General features: G+C 38.5%; 1 protein-coding gene across 3 annotated transcripts in view; it reads right to left on the bottom strand.

The window, feature by feature from the left end:
- Positions 1–23,938, bottom strand: part of LOC123681682 — a 125,771-nt gene that overhangs the window by 75,714 nt on the left and 26,119 nt on the right. Inside the window, exon 1 of one of the 3 annotated variants that reach the window (XM_045619923.1) lies at positions 16,225–16,491. The exons of the other annotated variants lie outside the window; for them this stretch is intronic. Coding sequence (XP_045475879.1) covers positions 16,225–16,258 — 34 coding nt within the window. The 5' untranslated portion in view covers positions 16,259–16,491. Of the gene's footprint in view, positions 1–16,224; positions 16,492–23,938 lie in introns of those variants that run through there. 3 annotated transcript variants of the gene reach the window in all.

The raw sequence follows: 23,938 nt of genomic DNA, 5'->3' as shown, positions 1-23,938 counted from the left end.
TGAGGCCTATTTTGAAGCGAAAGACAAATCGTACTACAAAGATGGTATCGAAAAGTTGGAAGATCGCTATAATCGCTGTATCGCACACGAAGGTAACTATGTTGAATAATAAAATCGAATTTTGCCAAAAAAATCTGTTTACTATGGTAGACCGGAGACTTCTCAATTGGCCTATTACCATTCATCCATTGATCACTCATAAAAAAAACTCATTTGAAACCTCTTGGATTACCCCTTAAAAATCGCTTCAGAACTCACAAGAGGAATAATTTGAATCTTCTTCTGAAATTCAAGAAGATCAAAATCAACCAAGCTCCAGTTCGAACCAAAATCAAACAACCAAATAACTCCTCATCGACATCAATTTATCTCATCTTACAATCCAACACCAAGATAACAAACTACAAAAGCCATGTACCAGTCTTACTAACAACTCTTAAACCCATCCTTATCACCAGATCTACCATAACAGGAAACCATCTTTCATACAAGACCAAGCGCCACGGTGCCACAAACTTTAAGCCAAAACTTAATAAAGATGATAATTTTATAACCACACGGCTACTAAACTTACTAAGACAGTTTCCCAACATCTAATTTAATGTCTCCATATGACTCGTAAAGACCCAAACACGACCGGAAATTGATGTTCCTCGACCTCATAGGTTCCCACACTCTCAAATTCGAATTTGATATTGATACAGGCTCGTTTTAATTATCGTATCAGGTCGACTATGATTTGGGATGAATTTTTCGGAGGTATTCGGCTCCTTTTAGTATGCAAATTGAAGATTCGGCAGTTTTTTTTAATTGAATTCTGTAGATATACGATGGGGTTTCTGTTTTCGAGAACGACGTGAGAAGATGCAGCTTCCGAGTGTTGTTTAATTTATCGTATTTGGTGACTGTGGGATATTTGGCCGTTTTATTGGCAGTTTAGGTTAGTCGAATTATTTATATTTCCGTTTTGGTTTTTGTTAATCTGTTTTGATTAGCGTTTGGAATGCTGTGAAATGTTAGGAAGGATTTGGACCTGTTAGGATCTGGTTACACTGCTCGATTTTTATATTTTACTGATAGACTTAGCAGACGTTGTCCTGGTAGATACACTGCGCAAAAGAATTAACGCACATTATGGAAATCTCAAATTTATTCTACAACTGAAGGTGTTCTCAATGATAATTATTTTTATCAGAATTATGCATGCATATGTCAACCACTTTCAACGTTTTTCTTCATCACAGATTTCCCAGCAGGAATAAAAAAAGATGAGATTATCAAATTTTGAATGTTTTGGCTCCATTCTGAAATCAGTTGTTCTCGATCAATTCTAGTGATCAATAGTTTTTCTTTCATTTGATTTTTTACACTCGATCGCTATGCAACGCGAAACACGCAATTTGACCCAAGAGGAATGTGCCCAAGCAGTAGTTTTGCGAGAAGAAGGGTGGACATACACAAGAATTGCAGAAAGGTTTGGAGTTTCCCATACAAGTGTGTCCAGAATGTTGCAGCGATTCAGGGAGACAGGTATGAATGTCTGAAGACCAGGACAGGGTAGACCACGGGTAACAACTGCCATTCAAGAACGTTACTTGAGAGTTTCTTCGTTGAGACAACGGTTTGCAACCGCTCACTTCCTTCAAAATCAGCTTGAGCAAACTCATGGGGTGTAAATTAGCACTCAGACAATAAGAAATCGCCTCAGAGAATATGATTTAAGGCCTCGTGTCGCGGCAAGAGGCCCAGCTCTTACCCCAGCCCATCGAAGGGCGCGTTTGGATTTTGCGAGAGAGCATATCCATTGGGAAGAGGCTGATTTTTTCATAAGAATCCCATTAACTCATGACCTGTTGAATTTTCACCCAAGGTGTGGCATATTGCCATAATTGTCATCAAAAAATCTATCTAACGACGCAATAATATACTGGGTGTGCCATTTCAAATAAGGAAGTAGTAGTCTGTTTCCACTATAACCGAAAGTTATAGAGATCTGAAAATATTTTAGGAATAAAGATCACTGTCTCAAACCCCAATATCCAAATTTTCAGCTCAAAATTTCAATCAGTTGTTCATAAACATCTAACCGGCCATTCCAGTGAATCACCCTGTATAATCACCCAAACGACACGACCCAAACAACCCTCCTAGACAAAACTAGCAGCACTCTAACGCAACCGCGCCATTCTAGGCACCGGAATAAGATATAGACCCCGATGGGAGTACCGCAGGGAGCTGTAATTGGCCCACCGCGGACAGTTAATCACATTTTTTCGTTCCGTCGAAGTTTTCATTGTCGATTCTCGACCGATCCGGGGTAATTGCCGACGTATACAGAACGCAATGAACTGGTTAAAGGTAAGTTATCGAACTACCGGCTCTGCTGCTGCTGCTCTCTCCGTCTCAAGAGAGACGGTCTCCGAAAGAGAGAGGTCGAACTGGCCTTACTCGGACTTATTATCGAAATCCCGATGGATCACTCCGAGCAGTTTGCAGCAAGTGGAGCGGAGGCTGTGGCGGCAGCAGTGGCAGCTCGTGGTTTTGTATCTCAACGCATCTCGCATCTGGGGATTCACGGCTTGGCTTGATTTTCAAGGTACTTGGCTTAAGGTTGACTTGATTTCAAGTCTAGCTCAAGTCAAGTAGTTGTTTTTCAATCTCAAGTTAAGTCAAGTAGTTATTTATCAAGTACTTGAATCGTATCAAGCTACTTGATTTTTAGCAGTTTTATTGTGTAGTGTACATCAATAAAAAAATGATGAAATGAGAAGGAACCTTGCAAAAAACACTTCTATTTATAGAACTTATTGTATTAAAGAACCGAAAATATAAACTTTTTTAAAATAGAAACATTAATTAAATCGATATAAATCATTATAAAATGTAAAATAATAAAAAATAAAGTTTCTTAATATCGAGAAACCTCCAGGCTTCGTTAGATTTCATAATTTTCCATCCAGGATCTACTACACATGAAGCATCTTATAGATTTGTCGCCTAACCTATTGCGGGTTTTTGTAACTGTAAGAGCAGCTCTGGAAAATTGTCTTTCGATAGGAGCTGAGGAGCTGACGTTGATAAAAATATCCTTGGCCATTTGGCCAAGTTTGGGAAGATCCTTCTCAAACTACCAAAATCTACCAATAGATTTCATAGAAATGTGAGAAAACTACTAATAAAGTCAAACTGGCGAATGCTTCAGTCTTTCGACACTCGAGGAATCCCCTTATTCAGTCTAAGCGCGCACGAGATTGAAGAAATATATGCAGTGCGAGACGTGCAGATCAAGCTCAAGTAATATCAAGTAGCTTGATATCAAGTCAAGCAATAAATATCTTAAATTAAGTCAAGCCAAACTCAAGTATGTTATTCTTCACGTGATTTTCAAGTCAAGTAGTTGGTTACAATGTCAAGCTACTTGGCTTGATGAAATCCTACTCACATCGTCGGAGATGAGATACAGAGCGATTATGATAACTGGTAAATTTCTCCAACCTTTCGTGCGAATACTCAAAATTGCAGAACATCAGGGAGGTCTAGCAAACCTAATTGGTTTTTATTTGGCAAATTTTGCAACATTCGCGGAGTCAAAATATGAAGATTCATCAAGCCAAGTAGCTTGACATTGTAACCAACTACTTGACTTGAAAATCACGTGAAGAATAACATACTTGAGTTTGGCTCGACTTGATTTTAGATATTTATTGCTTGAGCTTGATATGAACGCCTCGCACGGTATATATTTCTGCAATCTCGTGCACGTTTTGACTAAATAAGAGGATTCCTCGAGCGCCGAGAGACTGAAACATTCGCCAGTGTAACTCTATTAGTATTTTTCTCACATTTCTTTGGAATCTATTGGTAGATTTTGGTAGTTTCAGAAATATCTTTCCAAACTTGGCCAAACTGGCCAAGAAGTTTTTATCAACTCCAGCATCTTCAGCTTCTGTTGCAAGACAATTTTCCAGAACTGCTCTTACAGTCACAAAAACCCGCAATAGGTTAGGCGACAAATCTATAAGATGCCTCATGTGTCTTAGATCCTGGATGGAAATTTTCGAAATCAAACAAAGCCTGGAGGTTTCTCAATATTAAGAAACTTTATTATTTTATTATTTCGTTGAAATTTATAGTGATTTAATTTATGTTTCTATTTCGAAAAAGTTGATATTTTCGGTTCTTTTATACAATGAGTCTAATGAATAAAAGTGTTTTGTGCAAGGCTCCTCATTCCATCATTTTCTATTGATGTGACACCACACAATAAAACTGCTAAAAATCAAACCAAGTAGCTCAAAAATCAAGCCTATAGCCGTGAATCCCTACCAAAATACCACATCTTCGAGTTTAAGACTACTTCGGTACTAAACAGGGTGGGTCCTGACTTGTACATGTACATAGGCGTACAACTTTGTTTCCACAGTTTTTTTCCGAAATTCGATGCTTTATTGCGAAAACATTTATGATTCAAAGTGTTGTCCATCGCTGGCCACTACTTCCTCCCCAGCAGCGTACGAATACCGCGTTGAAAAAACTTCAACGATATGGGTCCAACAAGATAGTGTAATAAACCACACAACAATACCCGTTTTGGCTTTATTGCAAGGAAAATTTCCAGGATTTCTCGTTTTGGCGATGTGAATTGACTACCGACATCTTGTGACTTTTCGCTTTTGTTTTTTTTTTGTGAGGTTATGCGGAGGATCGTATTTTTGCCAATAATCCTTAGACTATTGACGAGCTGAAAACCAACATCCTTCAAGTTATTAGCGAGATATTGCCCGAAAAGTGCAACTAGGTCATCGAACATTACCTCACAAGAATCGATTCCTGTAAGAGACCATTCAAATGATGTTGTATTCCATATATAGGGTGTTTTTTTTTGAGGTGCATAACTTTGAGTTGGCATTACTGTTCGAGATGGCGACCGATTTAACAGCTGTCAAGTGATTTATTCTCAGTTTGGTTTGGCAATTCATCGTGAATAGACTCACGCCTGAACAACGCTTGCAAATAGTGCAATTTGATCCAAAATGAGATTGCCGTTGTTCCCGATTTTCATAAGCGAATTTTGATTAGCGATGAAGCACACTTCTGATTGAATGGCTACGTCAATAAACAAAACTGCCGCGTTTGGAGTGAAGCTGATACTCAAGTGTATATCGAAACACCGTTACATCCAGAAAAACTAACTGTTTGGTGCGCTTTATTGGCTGGTGGAATAATTGGTCCGTACTTCTTCGAAAACGATGATGGCCAGACACGTTTGGTGACAGCCTAATTCCACGTTTTGGACCTGTGAATTGGCCTCCAAGATCTTGTGATTTAACACCGCTAGACTACTTTCTGTGGGGCTATGTAAATTCATTGGTCTATGCGGATAAGCCACAAACCCTTGACCATTTGGAAGACAACATTCTCCGTGTTATTGCCGATATACGGCCACAAATGTTGGAAAAAGTCATCGAAAATTGGACGTCCAGATTGGACTACATCCGAGCTAGCCGTGGCGGTCATATGCCAGAAATCATATTTAAAATGTAATGCCACAAGATTATCTTGCAGATAAATGAAATTCATGTCAATCGAAAAATCCATCGTTATTTTATTGCAATTTAATGTTCTATAGCTCAAAAAAAAACACCCTTTATAATGTCAAGATCCAAGTATTGAAGTAAAACGTTGGTGGATATTCTAAAATTAAAATTAGTTTTGTAAACGTTACTTTCGTAACCACAAAATGGATAACCTTTCAATACTTTGGCATTGCAATTCCATCACATCAAAATACTTCCCAAACACTCGTAAATCCTTCCGAAATGCCCCTCCGCCTCCGCCACTGTCCGTTTCTCGGGCCGGGGCATCGAGAGGTCAGCGGAAGCAAGGCATTATCTGGTTCGGTCACGGTGACCACTGTGGCAGTTCGGCCGAGTACCACCGCGTCGTCCAGCTAGCTGGTAGCACAGGATGTACTTAGGAAGCGACTCGCCTCCAAACCCACTAATTATTATTATAAAGTACCCGCAATCTCGGCCGTCCCGCTCCGATCACCTGACCCCAGCCGATGCCTCTCTACCATCACGCTGCAATCTCGGTCCATGCCCTTCTTCGAAGGTAAGATCGTGCTCAGAAAGGTTGACGATTACTTTGGCGACGCGTCACCTCCAGAATCTAGTACTTAACAACACTATACTTCGAAGGGCTCGGCCTTTTCAGGGCTTTTCGAAATTAGTTTGTGGTGCCAAAGAAAATGCTGGAAGGTTGATGCCTCACATCAAGATAACACACAACATAAATATAATCGAGTATATAAAGATCTTCTTCTTCAGGTACCGTCTTCGTTCCGAAGTTTGGCTATCATCAAAGCAATGCCTATTTTCTATACTGTAGATCTAAACAGGACTTTCCCTTCCGGAGGCTTCTCACAGAGCTCAGAATAGAGACGAATGGTCGATCACAGTCAAGCAAACGTCATGACGTCACCATCTCCTCACGTAGGAGAAAGGACTGAGGAGGAGATCTAAACAATTGGCAGTTGTTGCAATTGTACCATTCTCTCGAGATCTTCAACCATGAATTTTCTTCTTCTTGTCCATTATTTTTCCCTGGATAATAAGCTGTAGCAACTAGTAACTATCTCTCCTCACAATATGTCCCAGGTATTGCAGTTTGTGCTTTTTAATACCCATAATAGTATATTGTGTAACAAGTGAGAAAAGTCCATCTTTGCACACTATACTTTTCCTACAAACTGCTATGGAAAGTAGCATATTCGTCAAGGCTTACTTAATTTCAAAACTATGTATTGCTCATAGAGTGAGAAATATTATTCCATAAGGCACTCTGCCCACACTTCACTTGGTAGACCAAAGGAATTGAGCTTTTGGGAAGTCGTTTCTAAAAAAGGCGGTTTTTTTTAGAGCTATAGAACTTTAAATTGCAATAAAACAACGATGGATTATTCGATCGACATGAATTTTATTTATCCGCAAGATAATCTTGTGGCATTACATCTTAAATATGATTTCTGGCATATGATCGCCACGGCAGGCTCGGATGTAGTCCAATCTGGACGTCCAATTTTCGATGACTTTTTCCAACATTTGTGGCCGTATATCGGCAATAACACGGCGAATGTTGTCTTCCAAATGGTCAAGGGTTTGTGGCTTATCCGCATAGACCAATGACTTTACATAGCCTCACAGAAAGTAGTCTAGCGGTGTTAAATCACAAGATCTTGGAGGCCAATTCACAGGTCCAAAACGTGAAATTAGGCGGTCACCAAACGTGTCTTTCAATAAATCGATTGTGGCACGAGCTGTGTGACATATTGCGCCGTCTTGTTGGAACCACAGCTCCTGGACATCATGGTTGTTCAATTCAGGAATGAAAAAGTTAGTAATCATGGCTCTATACCGATCACCATTGACTGTAACGTTCTGGCCATCATCGTTTTTGAAGAAGTACGGACCAATAATTCCACCAGCCCATAAAGCACACCAAACAGTCAGTTTTTCTGGATGTAACAGTGCTTCGACATACACTTGAGGATTAGCTTCACTCCAAATGCGGCAGTTTTGTTTGTTGACGTAGCCATTCAACCAGAAGTGCGCTTCATCGCTAAACAAAATGAAATGGACGTAGTGCGCGATACGTATTCCGCACAGAACCATTATTTTCGGAATAAAATTGCACTATTTGCAAGCGTTGTTCAGGCGTGAGTCTATTCATGATGAATTTCCAAACCAAACTGAGAATAAATCACTTGACAGCTGTTCAATCGGTCGCCATCTTGAACAGTAATGACAACTTAAAGTTATATACCTCGAAAGAAAACACCAGTTGTATGAACATAGTGGTTATAATCATGCCCGAGATCATGCCTAAGGAAATACTTAAGATGATCGCTAATTCTTCCTTGAAAAGATGTCCTATTTTGGCATTCACCGCAGGACAACTTAGAGATTTCTTATTAATCATCGTTTTCGTAATGTCTTCATTCGTCAAAAATAATAAGGACATTTCGAAACTAATATCTACATAATGCCATAATCCTCAAGTGCTGAAACCCACTCCCAAACAAAAAACCCAAGATCCCGAATCAAAAAACACCTGATCTAGTTCATAACACCGGTAAACAAAGAGCAGAAGCATGCCCCAAGTACCAGAAGCACACGATCCAAAGGTGTGGTTTCCGCGAATAGCCTGAAACTAGAGCTCCCTGCCTTCTGTCAAAACTATCATCAGGAAAGCTCGAGACACTTTTCAATTCGAAGCCAAGCAACTGTACATTCCATAATCACAGGGGAAGCACAATTTTTCCTCCGGGTATAAGTACAGGTGGAAATCATCGAGCTCTAATCCGACAAAGAGAGCGTGGTTGCACAGCTACCGCCTGGCAATCGCAAGCGTAAATCTTAAAAAGCGATTGATTAAGATTTATCCACTAGGAAATATGTCGACTGCAATCGGCCAGGATAATATATATTTCGTTCTAGCAGAAGCAGACTGAAGCAGAGTTCTCTGGTTGTGAAAGTATTTTATCTCGCCTTTATTACACATAATGATACAATGTGGTGGATTCATAGAAGTGCAGGATGGTTGGAAGTCGATAAAATCTTGCTACTTGCGGGAAGACTGTCGGTGAGGCTGTTGCGTCTTTGTGATATGACGTTGAGGGACCAAAGAAGTTTTTCTCTTATGTAGTAGCGATGTGTATCTAGTGTTCAATAAAATTACTGCAGGATTTCCATAGCTTTGAAACTAGAAAGAATCTACTTATTCAGATGCTCCACAACACAAGATAACGGGTGTTTTTTTTTCGAGGTATATAACTTTAAGTTGGCATTACTGTTCAAGATGGGGACCGATTTGACAGCTGTCAAGTGATTTATTCTTAGTTTGGTTTGGCAATTCATCATGAATTGACTCACGCCTGAACAACTTTTGCAAATAGTGCAATTTTATTTCGAAAATAATGGTTTTGTGCGGAATACGTGTCGCGCACTATGTCCATTTTATTTTGTTTAGCGATGAAGCGCACTTCTGGTTGAATGGCTACGTCAACAAACAAAACTGCCGCATTTGGAGTGAAGCTAATCCCCAAGTGTATGTCGAAACACCGTTACATCCAGAAAAACTGACGTTTGGTGCGCTTTATGGGCTGGTGGAATCATTGGTCCGTACTTCTTCAAAAACGATGATGGCCAGAACATTACAGTCAATGGTGATCGGTATAGAGCCTTGATTACTAACTTTTTCTTTCCTGAATTGAACAACCATGATGTCCAAGAGCTGTGGTACCTTTAAGACGGCGCAACATGTCACACAGCTCGTGCCACAATCGATTTAAGGAAAGACACGTTTGGTGACCGCCTGATTTCACGTTTTGGACCTGTGAATTGGCCTCCAAGATCTTGTGATTTAACACCGCTAGACTACTTTCTGTGGGGCTATGTAAAGTCATTGGTCTATGCGGATAAACCACAAACCCTTGACCATTTGGAAGACAACATTCGCCGTGTTATTGCCGATATACGGCCACAAATGTTGGAAAAAGTCATCGAAAATTGGACGTCCAGATTGGACTACATCCGAGCCAGCCGTGGCGGTCATATGCCGGAAATCATATTTAAAATGTAATGCCACAAGATTATTTTGCGGAAAATGAAATTCATGTCAATGGAATAATCCATCGTTGTTTTATTGCAATTTAAAGTTCTATAACTCTAAAAAAAACACCCTTTATATTTTCGGTTTCGTTTTAATTAACGTGAGACTTTTTAAAACATATCGAGCTATTGGATGAGCGAACTGAGATACTTAATCTTCATTGGGTATACCAGCTACTTCACGGTATCAAAGTTACAGTTCCTGTTGAAAAATATCTAAGCTTCTTGTCATCATTGCCAAAAAATAAAAGGAATTAATATACAGAGACTCCGATACTTACGAGTGGCTAAATGAGTAGGTATTAAGTACCTAAGATATTACTTTCTCAAAGCTCTGGACTATCTTGGATTTGTAATGTGCGCAAGAAAATTTGGCATTAAGGCTGTCATCCACATGAATTACATAAGAAAGTTATTATAGATCGAGCTATGAATTGAAAAATATTGGGGTTTCAGGTCTGTATCTTGCCTTAAAGGGAGTTCGAAAATATTATCAAAATTCTGGAGAAAATTTCAGTTCAAAATTCAAGTTCCGCTCTAGAACATAGTAAGGTTTCAAGTGCGTAGCCCATGTCCAGAAGAAGTGGCAGCTTCGAGAATATTATCAATTTTTTCTTTGAAGATTTCAGATTATTGCCTATAATTTATGAAATAATGTACTGATCGTCCAACTGTAAACATTTTCGTAATCTACATAGTCGAATCAATCGATAAAATGATACAATATTTCCACGAAGGAACTTTTATTTTTCAAAAAATTTCCTAAGGGTTAAGTATAGAAAATTTCACGAAAATTTTTGGACAGAAAATTTTCAGGTGAGATCGAAATTCGGCTAATCAGAGATCGTCAATTATGGCACCGCTCACCGATTCTTCGTAGAGCTCCCGGTTTTGAGGAAATTTGAACTCGAAATTTAGGAAAAAATTGAATTTGCCTTTAAAAATCGTTATATCTCCTGAATTATTCGTCACAGACCCCTCCAATAAAAACGTTTTCAAAATTCAAGTTTCGCTCTAAAACATAGTGAGGTTTCAAGTGCGTAGCCCATGTCCAGAAGAAGTGGCAGCTTCGAGAATATTATCAATTTTTTCTTTGAAGATTTCAGATTATTGCCTATAATTTATGAAATAATGTACTGATCGTCCAACTGTAAACATTTTCGTAATCTACATAGTCGAATCAATCGATAAAATGATACAATATTTCCACGAAGGAACTTTTATTTTTCAAAAAATTTCCTAAGGGTTAAGTATAGAAAATTTCACGAAAATTTTTGGACAGAAAATTTTCAGGTGAGATCGAAATTCGGCTAATCAGAGATCGTCAATTATGGCACCGCTCACCGATTCTTCGTAGAGCTCCCGGTTTTGAGGAAATTAGAACTCGAAATTTAGGAAAAAATTGAATTTGCCTCTAGAAATCGTTATATCTCCTGAATTATTCGTCACAGACCCCTCAAATAAAAACGTTTTCAAAATTCAAGTTCCGCTCTAGAACATACTGAGGTTGCAAATGCGTAGCCCATGTCCAGAAGAAGTGGCAGCTTCGGGAAAATTATCAATTTTTTCTTTGAAAATCTCAAATTTTTGCCTTTAATTTATGAAATAATGTACCTACTGATCGCCGAACTGCAAGCATTTTCGTAATCTACATAGTCGGATCAATCAATAAAATGATACATTATTCCCATGAAGGAACTTTTATTCTTCCAAAAATATTCTAAGGTTTGGAGAAAAACCGTAAAATTTGAATTTCCACAGAAAAATCGTTAATATCTCCTAAAATACTGGTCACAGCCCAATCAAATAAAAGCGTTTTCTATAAATTAAAATAGTTTCATAGAATTCCCATTGGGAAGCTTTTAATTCTTCGTAAATATTTTTTTTTCATTTTGACAACCTATAATTTCTACAAAGCGTTGTTAGAATAATCGTTTCCGAATTATCTGAATTTCGAACTTGCACAAACCGGTCTAACTATTTCAAGATTCAAGATAACCAATAATTCTACTCCCTAATTCCAGATTTATCACTTGCAGATCATAGGGTAAATGTCAATTGCAAATAACCTCTCATTTGGAATTCAACAGAAGATGGGTTTATCAGCAATTGCTCTTCATGTCAGATGTTCGATATTTCCTCAATAACACTCCTCTATTTGTATACACAAAAGAGTTGTGGAAAGTTTTGTAGAGCTCGATCTTGTTTTATCGATCTGAAGAATTTAAAATAAATAGCTGAGTCTTATTAAGTTACCTCAATATTTATGTAGGGTGACCTTAATATTTGTGTTGCCGCAAAATTTTTCAAGATTTTTCTTAATACTTAATATCCAAAAACTTCGGAATATCTATCCATCTATCTCTTTACCTGGGTACCATAGAAGTACACCACCGTATTACGCGCCCACAGAACCAAACTCCAAAATTTTCTTCTTCTCTCACAAGGTGATCTCACGCCAATAAAAAAACAAATTCCAATCGATTAATCTAACGCAAGAATTTCGGTAGCGGCGTGTGAACTCCCATTTTCAAAATGGCCAAGTGACAAGCTCCTGACATTCCTTACCAATCTAATCAGCCTCGAAGATGGTTTATGCCACCATCTGTCACTTTATACCGTTTGATCTGGTCCAGTTCGGGAGTTGATCGTAAATCGGTACTGCGGAGGCAAGGCCATAAAATCAAGAACGCCGTGAAACGAAATTAGATAGAGAGGAAGAGACAGAGAGAGAAATATAGCCCGTGGAAATTATTCATATATGTCGACTTTGCTTTGGCGTTGTGGGGCAGATTCCTGATAATATAACAGGTTGGTCCACCAATTAGGAGATAACCTGAGGGTTCCGAGGTTGAATGTTATCCGAAGATGCTGCAGAATCTGTCGAAATCAATTTTTCGGTTCGGGATTTTATTTCGGATCTTGATCACAATTTGGCAACGGCGCATAATGAATTGATTCGAAAAATATCATTATATACCATTAGGTGTACAATAGATGGCTGTAGCGGTAAGTGGTAGTCGAAATAAATAGATCGTAGATGTCATACAATAAGCTTAGGTATTTGTAAACATAACGCCATCGAAATATTAGTCGATTTGTGGTTGCATCATAAAGTTATTCCTGATTAAACATGTCAGCTTACTAGCCAAATTCTCGTCATTCGCGGGAGGTTTTAATTTTATGCCTCAATATGAAGAGATCTGCGGCTGAGACGCATCGAATGCTCTTAAATACATATTTTGAGGCCGTTTTTAGTGAAAAGATTTTCCGAGAATGATTTCAATGCTTCAAGAACGGTAATTTCGAAGACCAGCGGTGTAAGAGAGAATGTTTTCGAGAATGCAGAATTGATCAAGATTCGTGTCAAACGCAACAAAAATTGGCAGAATCATTGAGAGTGTGGCAACAAGTAATGGCTTGTTGCCATAAAGTCATAGGAATGATTCAAAACAAGGAAATTGGATGCAGTGCGAGTTGAAGCCGAGAGATATTAAACAGCGTTTATTGGCTTTTGAACAACTGCTTGCAAGGCAAAGACGGAAGATATTTCTGCATCGCATTGTGACTAGAGACGAAAAATTGGTTCAGTACGATAATACCAAGCACAGAAAATCATGGGGATATCCCGGCCATGCATCCACGTTGACGGCCAAACCGAATATTCACGGTTCCAAAATCATGCTCAGTATTTGGTAGGACCAGCTCGGCGTAATGCATTATGAATTGTTAAAACCGACTGAAACAAGCACAGGCAATTGTTATCGAACGCAATTAATGCGTTTGAACTAGGAATTGAAAGACAAACGGCTGCAATACAACGAGAGACATGATAAAGTGATTTTACAGCATGACAATGCTTGCGAAAGTGGTCAAGAAATACTTGAAAACGTTGAAATGGGAAGTCCTACCCCACCCGACGTATTCTCCAGACATTGGTTCCTCGGACTATCACATGTTTCGATCAATGGCACACGGCTTGGCTGACCAGCACTTCCAGTCTTATGAAGAAGTAAAAAATTGGATCGATTCGTGAATCGCTTCAAAAGATGACCAGTTTTTTCATCGGGGGATTCGTATACTGCCCGATATATGGGAAAAAGTAGTGACCAGGGATGGACAATACATTGAATCATGAATGTATAACCAGTTTCTCACAATAAAGCCTCGAATTTCGGAAAAAACGACGGAAGCAAAGTTGTACGTCAATGTACATTAGAATCTCTTGTAGTTTTGTAATATCTGCTACCGATTTCGAGAAAATATTTCAAACAGTTCTCTAGTAATCCTCAGGAAAATCCAAATCATTATAAAGATTTAGTTAATAATCTATGATGAATAAATTAATTGATTGAGTTACTTATTTACCCAATCTGTAGCGAAGATTGATAAAGATTCAATAAACTGGTATAATCATCACAAAAAAGTAGGACTACAAGAAACACCCTGTATCTCGAAAACAAATCGTTTACGGGACCATGTTATAGGACTTTTTTTCCTTAAAATTATCAAAGTAATCTTTCATTTTCCTTCATACCTCAATTTTAGAAACACCCTGTATATAATTGACCTCATTTTCAATAACAAAAAAAATCTGAATATCTCCCATCGACATAAATCAATACACTCAACCAATCCCAACAACGAAACCGAAAGCAATCTAAACATTATCCCAGCAGGTATACGGGCAGCGAATTCCTACCGTAAAAAAAATCCACCCGGATAAAATCTGTTCCATAATCGTCTCATAAATACCGCTCTGAAAGCTCGCACAAAACGCAATTAACTTTATCGGCGATCTGCTGACGGTGGGACTAATTTATTAATTGGCAAAAGTAATTACCGATCTTACCATATTCGTTAGACAGGCTAACCTCACCAGACTCCAAGTGTTGTCTGCAAAAAACCGAGATGAAATTAGCCTCCTACTACTACAACGTTGTGGCTTCCTGAGCAGAAGCTGCAAGATGAGAAGCTTGGTAATAGAGGTGATAATCTGTAAGCTATAATTATGGGTCATATGATGGGCATTTCGATTCGGAAGCTGTAATAGGATCGGTTTGTTGATCTGGGAAATTGTAGGGTGGTGGAAGAGGTAAGGAATTAAGAGTGCTCGTTGGTATTTTACAATAAGCATCTTCGACTTCAGTACTTGTGAGTATTGGATTATTTGAAAAAGGCTTTAAGTTACTTGATACTTTCACAGTTTTAGAGTTTTTAGAGTAACTTGGTACTCTCCCGGTTCCAGAGTATTTAGATGAACTTGTTTTTTTCACAGTTGCAAAGTTTTAAGAGTTTGTACTTTCACAGTTGCAGAGTTTTTAGAGATTGTATTTTCACAGTTGCAGAGTTTTTAGAGTTGATACTTTCACAGTTGCAGAGTTTTTAGAGTAACTTGATACTTTCACAGTTGCAGAGTGTTTTGAGTAACTTAATACTTTTACAATTGCAGAGTTTTTAGAGTGACTTGATACTTTCACAGTTGCAGAGTTTTTAGAGTAACTTGATACTTTCACAGTTGCAGAGTATTTAGAGTGATTTGATACTTCCATAGTTGCTGATTTTTGAGATTGACTACTTTTACAATTACTGCGTACTTATGAATTATCTATAATGATTACCTCTTGAACTACTCGTGATTTATTTGAGATGTTAAGACGGGTTCCTACGAGTATTGAGTAATATCTCTAAAAATACTCCTTAGTATCTTAGAATGAATACATGGTATTAATTAATGAAATACGATAGTAGATCAAACACCAAACGAAAAAAATGCATGAACTATTGGTTTTTTCAGAATATTGAAGTAATTTTCTCGAAAACGAAACCTTTTTTGTCTAGAAGAGTTGGGAAAGACAGGAAATAGCCTCTGTACTCATCGGTGTCGAGGTTAGGTTAGAAACAACTGAAAACACAATACCCCCGACAGCTACGCAACTGAAACATAGGGATTGAACAAAAAACATGAAATGATTGGAAATCTTCTCAGTATAATATCCTCCAGAATTTATTATTCTAATTCGTTGAAAATTCATGAAATTAACGAAAAAAATAGTTCACAGCCTCTACCTCCGAAGATAGATGAAAATTATCCTTGAAAGAACTTCTTATTTCAAGCAAAACTATCACTTTATAAAGTTATGACCTGGACTTTTGAATCACCATGTACATATATGATCAATAGTTCAGTTGAAAAACTGGAACAGTTTGTTGGACAAGGATGCCGAATTAAAATTAATAGCAGAAGAGTCCGGAAATTCGTATAATGATATGGATCGGGAAGAACAGATGACAAACAAAAATTTGTACTTCCTTTTCTTACCCAACAACCTCAAAAACACGGTGTGTTTCAATCTTGAGATTTCACAAGATTTTGAGGACATAAAATAGAATTTTACTCGGAATTTTAAGAGAAAAAATTCACGAATGACTAAAATAATTCCAGAAACTCATTTAAAGTGGAAAACCATCGTTTTCCATTTAAAAAACACCTTATTCATCCTTCCCAACCTTCAACCCATCTCCAAACACTATCCAACTACCCCAAACTCACCAATATCCACCACCCTAATCTCCATCATCAACATCACCAACGGCCACCTCCACAACCGGACTCGCCACCAACAGTCCACCACGCAAAAAACACCGTTCCACGTCCGCACAACGCAACGCCTTCGCTTCCAGCTCTCAATTCGCGTACTTTCGCGCTCGACAGAGGCGGGTTTGTCGGTGTGGGTGAGGAATTACAGTCTTAAACGCAGTAAAAAGCACCTACGGCTCGAAAATCGTGACTGTATAGACGGTCGAGACTGCCTGAACGGAGTGCTGGTTGTGCAATAGTTACACTGGCTGGGTAAAGGCCGAGGTCGTAGGTGAGGGCCATGTCGAGACCTCTGACCTTCCCTTATACGGCGACCCTGTGCGAATGTACGCTCACCGACGTAGACGGGACCATAGGCGGGCGAAAGGGGTCCTTATGAAGCGTTGACGTAAGGAAGAGATTGGTAGGTGCTGTTTTTAGCGTGGATTGAAAGCTGAAATGGGTGATTATGTCACTTCGATGGTTAATTTAATGGGAATAGAGATGCGAATTCAGTTTCTGATGCTTTGAAAGGTGTTTCTTGATATTGATGCTGGGGAATTTATGATGATTAGAGAATATATTGACAAATAATATCGATTGTTTGAGAACTAGATGTGTTTTTACTGGTTAGGTTAAATTCAACTATCCCTGATCTGTTTAATTAAAAAAAAAACCTCTGATGACTACTATTCTTTCTCTGTTTCAGTATCGTTATGAGTTCATTACAGTTCTAAAACCAGTGCTGTAATGAAGTCATTAAAGCATTGTTTTCAGTTTTATTTTTCGTTTTGTGGTTGTCTATACTCACTTCCGATCCTATCATATTTCAACACACGTCAATTGTCAATATAATATTATATAATTTGGATATAGTGAAATGATTTGCAACATTATTCGGAATTTCTCTTAATTCTGTTGGTGTTAAATCGATTTCGTCAGACACAATTCACGAATTTAATGCATAATTATAAATTATTTCAAAATTCGAAACGTATGATTTAAATTCAAATTCCGTAATCTGTCAATTTTCGTAACAGCCACACCAACTGCCAAGATAAAGGGTGTTTTTTTACGAGGTATATAACTTTAAGTTGGAATTACTGTTCAAGATGGCGACCGATTCAACAGCTGTCAAGTGATTAATTCTCAGTTTGGTTTGGCAATTCATCGTGAATAGACTCACGCCTGAACAACGCTTGCAAATAGTGCCCAAAATGAGATTGCCGTTGTTCCCGATTTTCATAAGCGAATTTTGTTTAGCGATGGAGCGCACTTCTGGTTGAATGGCTACGTCGACAAACAAAACTGCCGCATTTGGAGTGAAGCTAATCCTCAAGTGTATGTCGAAACACCGTTACGTCCAGAAAAACTGACTGTTTGGTGCGCTTTATGGGCTGGTGGAATCATTGGTCCGTACTTCTTCAAAAACGATGATGGCCAGAACGTTACAGTGAATGGTGATCGGTAGAGAGCCATGATTACTAACTTTTTCATTCCTGAATTGAACAACCATGATGTCGAGGAGCTGTGGTTCCAACAAGATGGCGCAGCATATCACACATCTCGTGCCACAATCGATTTATTGAAAGACACGTTTGGTGACCGCCTAATTTCACGTTTTGGACCTGTGAATTGGCCTCCAAGATCTTGTGATTTAACATCGCTAGACTACTTTCTGTGGGGCTATGTAAAGTCATTGGTCTATGCGGATAAGCCACAAACCCTTGAACATTTGGAAGACAACATTCGCCGTGTTATTGCCGATATACGGCCACAAATGTTGGAAAAAGTCATCGAAAATTGGACGTCCAGATTGGACTACATCCGAGCCAGCCGTGGCGGTCATATGCCAGAAATCATATTTAAAATGTAATGCCACAAGATTATCTTGCGGATAAATAAAATTCATGTCAATCGAATAATCCATCGTTGGTTTATTGCAATTTAAAGTTCTATAGCTCTAAAAAAAACCCCCTTTACAATACCAAAGTCACTAGGATGTATAATCTGAATTTCTCATTGAATTTCGACAATATTTCACAAAACTTGACTGAAATAGAGAAAATATCGTTCAATACTCGTTGCAGAAGGCAATTCCAACACTCATGCTTTCGAAAACTCGCTCCTTCGTCGCTCGTTTTCGGATTTGCATTCGTGTTGGAATAATAGCCCATTCTGCAACTACTATTACAGCACCACTACCAAAATTCAATCCTCCAAGTAAAGAAACTTGGATTCAGTAAATAAAAAACAAATCAATTCTGAATTTGAATGTTAAATTACACTCAAGTTCTGAAGCCAATATTGCAAAATACCTCGCTATCTTTTCGTTAGGATCTTGGGTTGAACATTCCCCAGAAGGAACGTTCGAAAAGGCTGCAGGAGATTAATCTTTATGAATAATTAATTCAGACAAACGTTCCCTATAAATTTTATCTTCATCTGACTGAAATTACTCAATTCGTTCAATGGGATATAAATCTATTTGCAAAACTTCAGGTTCAGAGGCTAGAGGTCAGAACAAATGCCTCAAACATAAATATCAAAATCGTGAGTTGAATATTTTCAACTTGATCGTATCTGCAGTTTTCTTAACGTAGCCGACAAAAATTACTCAACAATTTCTTCAGGCAATTCACACGTTCAGACCATTAAAAGAACTGCCTTAATGTGAATGATATTTTTTGATTGAATCATTATTTGGGGTTTAAGTTTTTTTGAACCAATACCATTTTGATCTCTGAATGATTCATAATGAAGAACTTCTTCGAATGAATGTAACAGGCCAATTAAAAAGTCCCCGGTCTACTATCGTAAAACACATTTTTTTGGCAAAATTCGATTTTATTATTCAACATAGTTGCCTTCGAGGGCGATACAGCGATTATAGCGATCTTCCAACTTTTCGATACCATTTTTGTAGTACTGTTTGTCTTTTGCTTCAAAATAGGCCTCAGTTTCGGCGATTTCTTCTTCATTCTAAATTTCTTTCCAGCGAGCAATCTTTTGAGTTTTTAGGACAGGAAAAAGTTGCTATGGGCCAGATCTGGCGAATATGAAGGATGCAGAAGCAATTCGATGCCCAATTCATGCAATTTTGCCATTGTTTTCATTCGATTTGTGACACGGCGCATTGTCTTGATGAAACAGCACTTTTTTTCTTCAAATGGGGCCGTTTTTAACGATTTCATCCTTTAAAAGATCCAATAACGCTATATAATATTCGCTATTGATGGTATTGCCCTTTTGGAGGTAATTAATGAATATTATACCTTGCGCATCCCAGAATACTTATGCCATAACCTTTCCAGCTGACTGTTGCATCTTTCCACGCTTTGGAGTTGGTTCATCGTATGCCGTCCACTCAGCTGACTATCAATTGGACTCAAGAGTGAAATAATGGAGTCATGTTTCATCCATTGCCACATATCGACGCTAAAATTCAGGTTCATTGCACTCAAACGGCTTCAAACACTGCTCAGAATCGTTAACACGTTGTTGCTTTTGATCGATTGTGAGCTCGCGCTGCACCCATTTTGTACACAGCTTTCTCATGTACAATATTCGTGAATGATATGTTGTACACGTTCAGATGATATCTTTACAATGTCTGCTATCTCGATCAACTTCACTTTACGGTCATTCAAAATTATTTTGTGAACTCTTTTGATTTTTTCACAGATTCTTTTGGGGTCCTCTGCGTACGCCGTTTTCGGTGCTTATTTCACCACTTTCAAACTTAGCCTACTAATCAATGACGGTTGATTTTTCTGGTGCAGACCCCTTTTCATCAAGCCAAGATTTTGCTTCAACTTTTTTTTCTCTTCAAAAAGCAATATTTCATCAGTCCACTCCGTTCGCCGCTTTCGGCGCTCATTTCACCACGTTTTAACTTAGGATACCAATCAATGTTGGTTGATTTTCCTGATGCAGACCCCGGATACTTTTCATCAAGCCAAGATTTTGCTTCAACTGTATTTTTCCCCTTCAGAAAGAAAGCAATATTTCATCAGCAAACGAAATTCTTTTTTTCCATCTTTTTCAAATAACAAAAGTAGCTACACTCACAACGTAATATCTCACAAAGTAATGATCGGACTGCTGTCAAATTTTGACACGTATCGTTTGAAGGTTGGTACTAACTGAAAATCATATGGATTTAATACTAGCATCGCCATCTGTGCACCAGACCGGGGACTTTTCAATTGGCCTAATATTGTTATGGATCAGAAACAATTGAATGAAACAGACTCAAAATAAAAGTTCGAAATATTTTTGTTGACCACTAGGTAATCTTTGAAATAGAACGTTTCTTTATTTAAAAAAAAATATTCGTACTATTCTAAAAGTTCTCAATTGCAAATTCCACCTGCTTCGCAGCACTGCCTCATACATTTCGTCGAATTTGAATACAAGCCTCAAAATGAACTTCGCGAATGCGCTAACAATATCTTGTGACGAGTTTTATAACAGACCTCTGATCTCCAGGCCATTCGGGTTAACGAAAAGCAGGTTAAGACACTTTATATTTTATATTGAATGTATATGTGATCCTTGAACTGTCACCTTTGAACCCGCAGGTCCTGCCGACTGGATGCCTGCAAATAAACAAGTCGCTGGATTCGTGAAGAAGAACATTAAACACAGAGTGAACGTGCATTCATTTCTGTGAAGCTGACATTCAACCTTTTGATGCGGGTATCTACAAGCAATAGCCTGACTGGATTGTTGAATTATGAGAGGAAAATAATGATGTAGGGTCGCTCAATAAGTTAACGGCCCAACCAGTGGAAACGCATTTTTTCTTGAAAATTCAGCTTTATTCGTCAACACGGTAATTTTTGAGAGTGATACATGTACTCCAATGCTCTTCTAAGCTTTCAATACCTTTTCTGTAGAAGATTCGTCTTTGCTTTCGAAATAGGCGTCAAGCTCGACAATCACTTCTTCATTTGAGTCAAATTTCTTTCCCTTGAGCATTCTTTTGAACTCTGCAAAGAGCTAGTAACCACTGTGGACCAGATTTGGAGAATGAGGTGGGTGTGGTCAAGCAGTTTGAAGAGCAATCAGTTCAATTCGACCATGGTTTCATCGATTTTTGATAAGAAGTATTGTCTTGGTGAAAGAGAATTTTTTTACTTTGGATTTTAGGACGTTTTTCCTTAATTTCTGCACTTAATCCCAAAATACGGATGCCATAACCTCTCCAGCTGATGATTTTGTTACTTTGGATGGCTTTCATCCTCTGTTTTCTACTCAGCTGACTCTCTTTTCAACTGAATAGTGTGTTGATGAATCCATGTTTAATCTACTGCTATATATCTTATCAAAGAAATCCTATTTATTCCGCTTAAACAGCATCATCTGTAGTTCTTGGATCATGTTCAAAGTCATCATACCACCCTTTAACCGTTGTTGTCTATGGAGCAGAGATGGTATAACAGTTATCAAATCATTGCTATACTTGCACAGCCTTTTTTCGATAAATCCTGTCAGTTGAACTCGGATTCTCGTCAAAGGAACCGAGATTCGTTTTGCTAGTCACGTTTCATGAATAAAGCTTAGAAAGAGGTAAAGATAAGATAGTATTGAGGATACGCAGTAGATGAGTCAGATGTCAGAATCCTTCGAAGTCCGATACCTGATTATCGAATCAATACCCTACTCAATCAGTTCTTAGGAGATCTTCCATAGTGTGAGCAAATTCTAAGAAGCCTTAGCTGTAGCATCATAAGGATTAAGAAGTGACCCACCGAGGTGCCTAAGATTCCTTCTTAGGCCAAACAGTTCTGGAAATTTGTACAGCATTATTGCTCGGCTGTTTCTCAGATCAAAGGGCCTGCAAATTTCATCTAACGATAGACTCATTTGGCAAAAAAGGTATTTGTACCTGTCACCAGTCCCACAATAACCTGAAACCTAACTTATAGGAGCTGCAGATGCTATCCTGGCCTAAAACAACAAAAATTGCACAGATCTTTCGGCTTGCACAAGACTTCTTTGCGTCTCAATTCCCTCTACAGTGATCTTATACAAGCCCAGAGAAGGGTTCAGCAGTTGGGATCTCTGATGCTCTTTTCGCAAATTCATCGGCTGTTTCTGCCTTCGATACTACTCAGCATAGCCTTTGAGTTTCCTTTTGAGACACTCTAGATGACAAACGAAAACTGCTAATGGTTCTGCCTGCAACACAGAGGCTTGCACAAGTCTGGATGTGCTTCTTCAGAGGGTATATTTGCTTGTCAGTTCTCACCGCCAAACCTGCGCCTTGTTGTGTTCTTTTCCAAGTCACAGAAACGTTCTAGTCCAGCAGGTGTTATCCTTTATGCCTTCTTCGCAAGTTCAACGTCTTTTTCTTTGCCTTGGATGCCTGGCACCCATAGCAGAGTCACCTTATTGTGTCTTACCAGTTGGTATTACAACATCTTCAAGACATGTAACTCTGGATATATGATTCTAAGGTTCTCAACGTAGTCTTGGAGTTTCCTTTGGAGATATTCATAGAGAGAGTTCATGACTTGTTCATTGCCTTAGATGCCACAGGATGACATCTTCAAGACAAGGAACTCTGGACATATGATTCCAAGTTTCTCAAACATTGTCTTTGTGTTTCCTTTGGAGATATTCAAGAGCACATATGCAGACTTCCGAAGGTTTTGCCTACAAGACAGAAAGCTCATGAATTAGAGACATGAATAGCCTCAATTTACACCCAGAGCCCCTCTGAGTACATTCAAATCTTTTCGCGAAGCGTCGGCTAGTGAGCTTCAACCTTCAACGACCACCTGGCCTTAGCAAGGTACCTGTACCGCCAAGCCCGATGGGAAAATACTCAGCAAACGGTAAAAGATACGCCATAAATTCACTCACGGTTGCCAACGGAAAATGAGACATTTATTAAATTGTTAACTTAATGGGTCTCATATGGAAAAAGGTAAAATGTCACTTTCCGCAACGATTGGCTGAGAACCAGATCTCGAAAACCGGCCGAGGTGGATACGCCACAGTGGACAGTCCGGCTTTACGATGCGATTAGCGGCGGTAATTGAGCTAAATTATATGAAATTTCAAGCGGGATGCATCTATTTTGAATAATTCCCGAGCTGGTTTATGCGTGTTGACACGGAGACTGCTCAGATTATCTTGTTTGTGCGCTCGATTTTGGTTATCTGGTTGGAGGATCGGCTGGGCAAGTTTGAGACGGGGAATCGAAATGGTTGAATGTACCGAAAATTGTAAAAAGTTGCCTGGTTTTTGCAAAAAATACTAAGCCGTTATATCTTTTAAAATAAAAGCCCTAAAGGCTTGACATTTTCAGAGAAGGCTTGAGGACAAAAGGCGCAGCTTAAGATTTATAGGCCTTATTCTTCTTATGGTTTCGAAGTTATGACCGCCTTAGGTTATGTTTGCCAATAACTCAAAAAATAGTGATTAAAACCTGTTTCAAAATAAAAATACAAAGCCTTATTTTGTGGAGATCATTGAGCTTATACCTACATACAGAAACAATTATTTTCGGAATTTTTGAAATTTCAGAAATTATTTTGCTCATTAGGCTAATTTTTTTACAGTTAAATGAACCAAGTTATTGAAGATTTTCTGAAAGAAGGGCAAACAAGGGTTTTGTCAAAATTTTGTTCGAGTTTTGTGCCAAAATAATGAATAAATATCTCGCGTTTTTCGA

This window comes from Harmonia axyridis, chromosome 6, assembly GCF_914767665.1.
Source record: "Harmonia axyridis chromosome 6, icHarAxyr1.1, whole genome shotgun sequence".
Taxonomy (NCBI): domain Eukaryota; kingdom Metazoa; phylum Arthropoda; class Insecta; order Coleoptera; family Coccinellidae; genus Harmonia; species Harmonia axyridis.
Note: the sequence above shows the minus strand (reverse complement) of the source record. Positions and strands in the feature narration are given on the sequence as shown.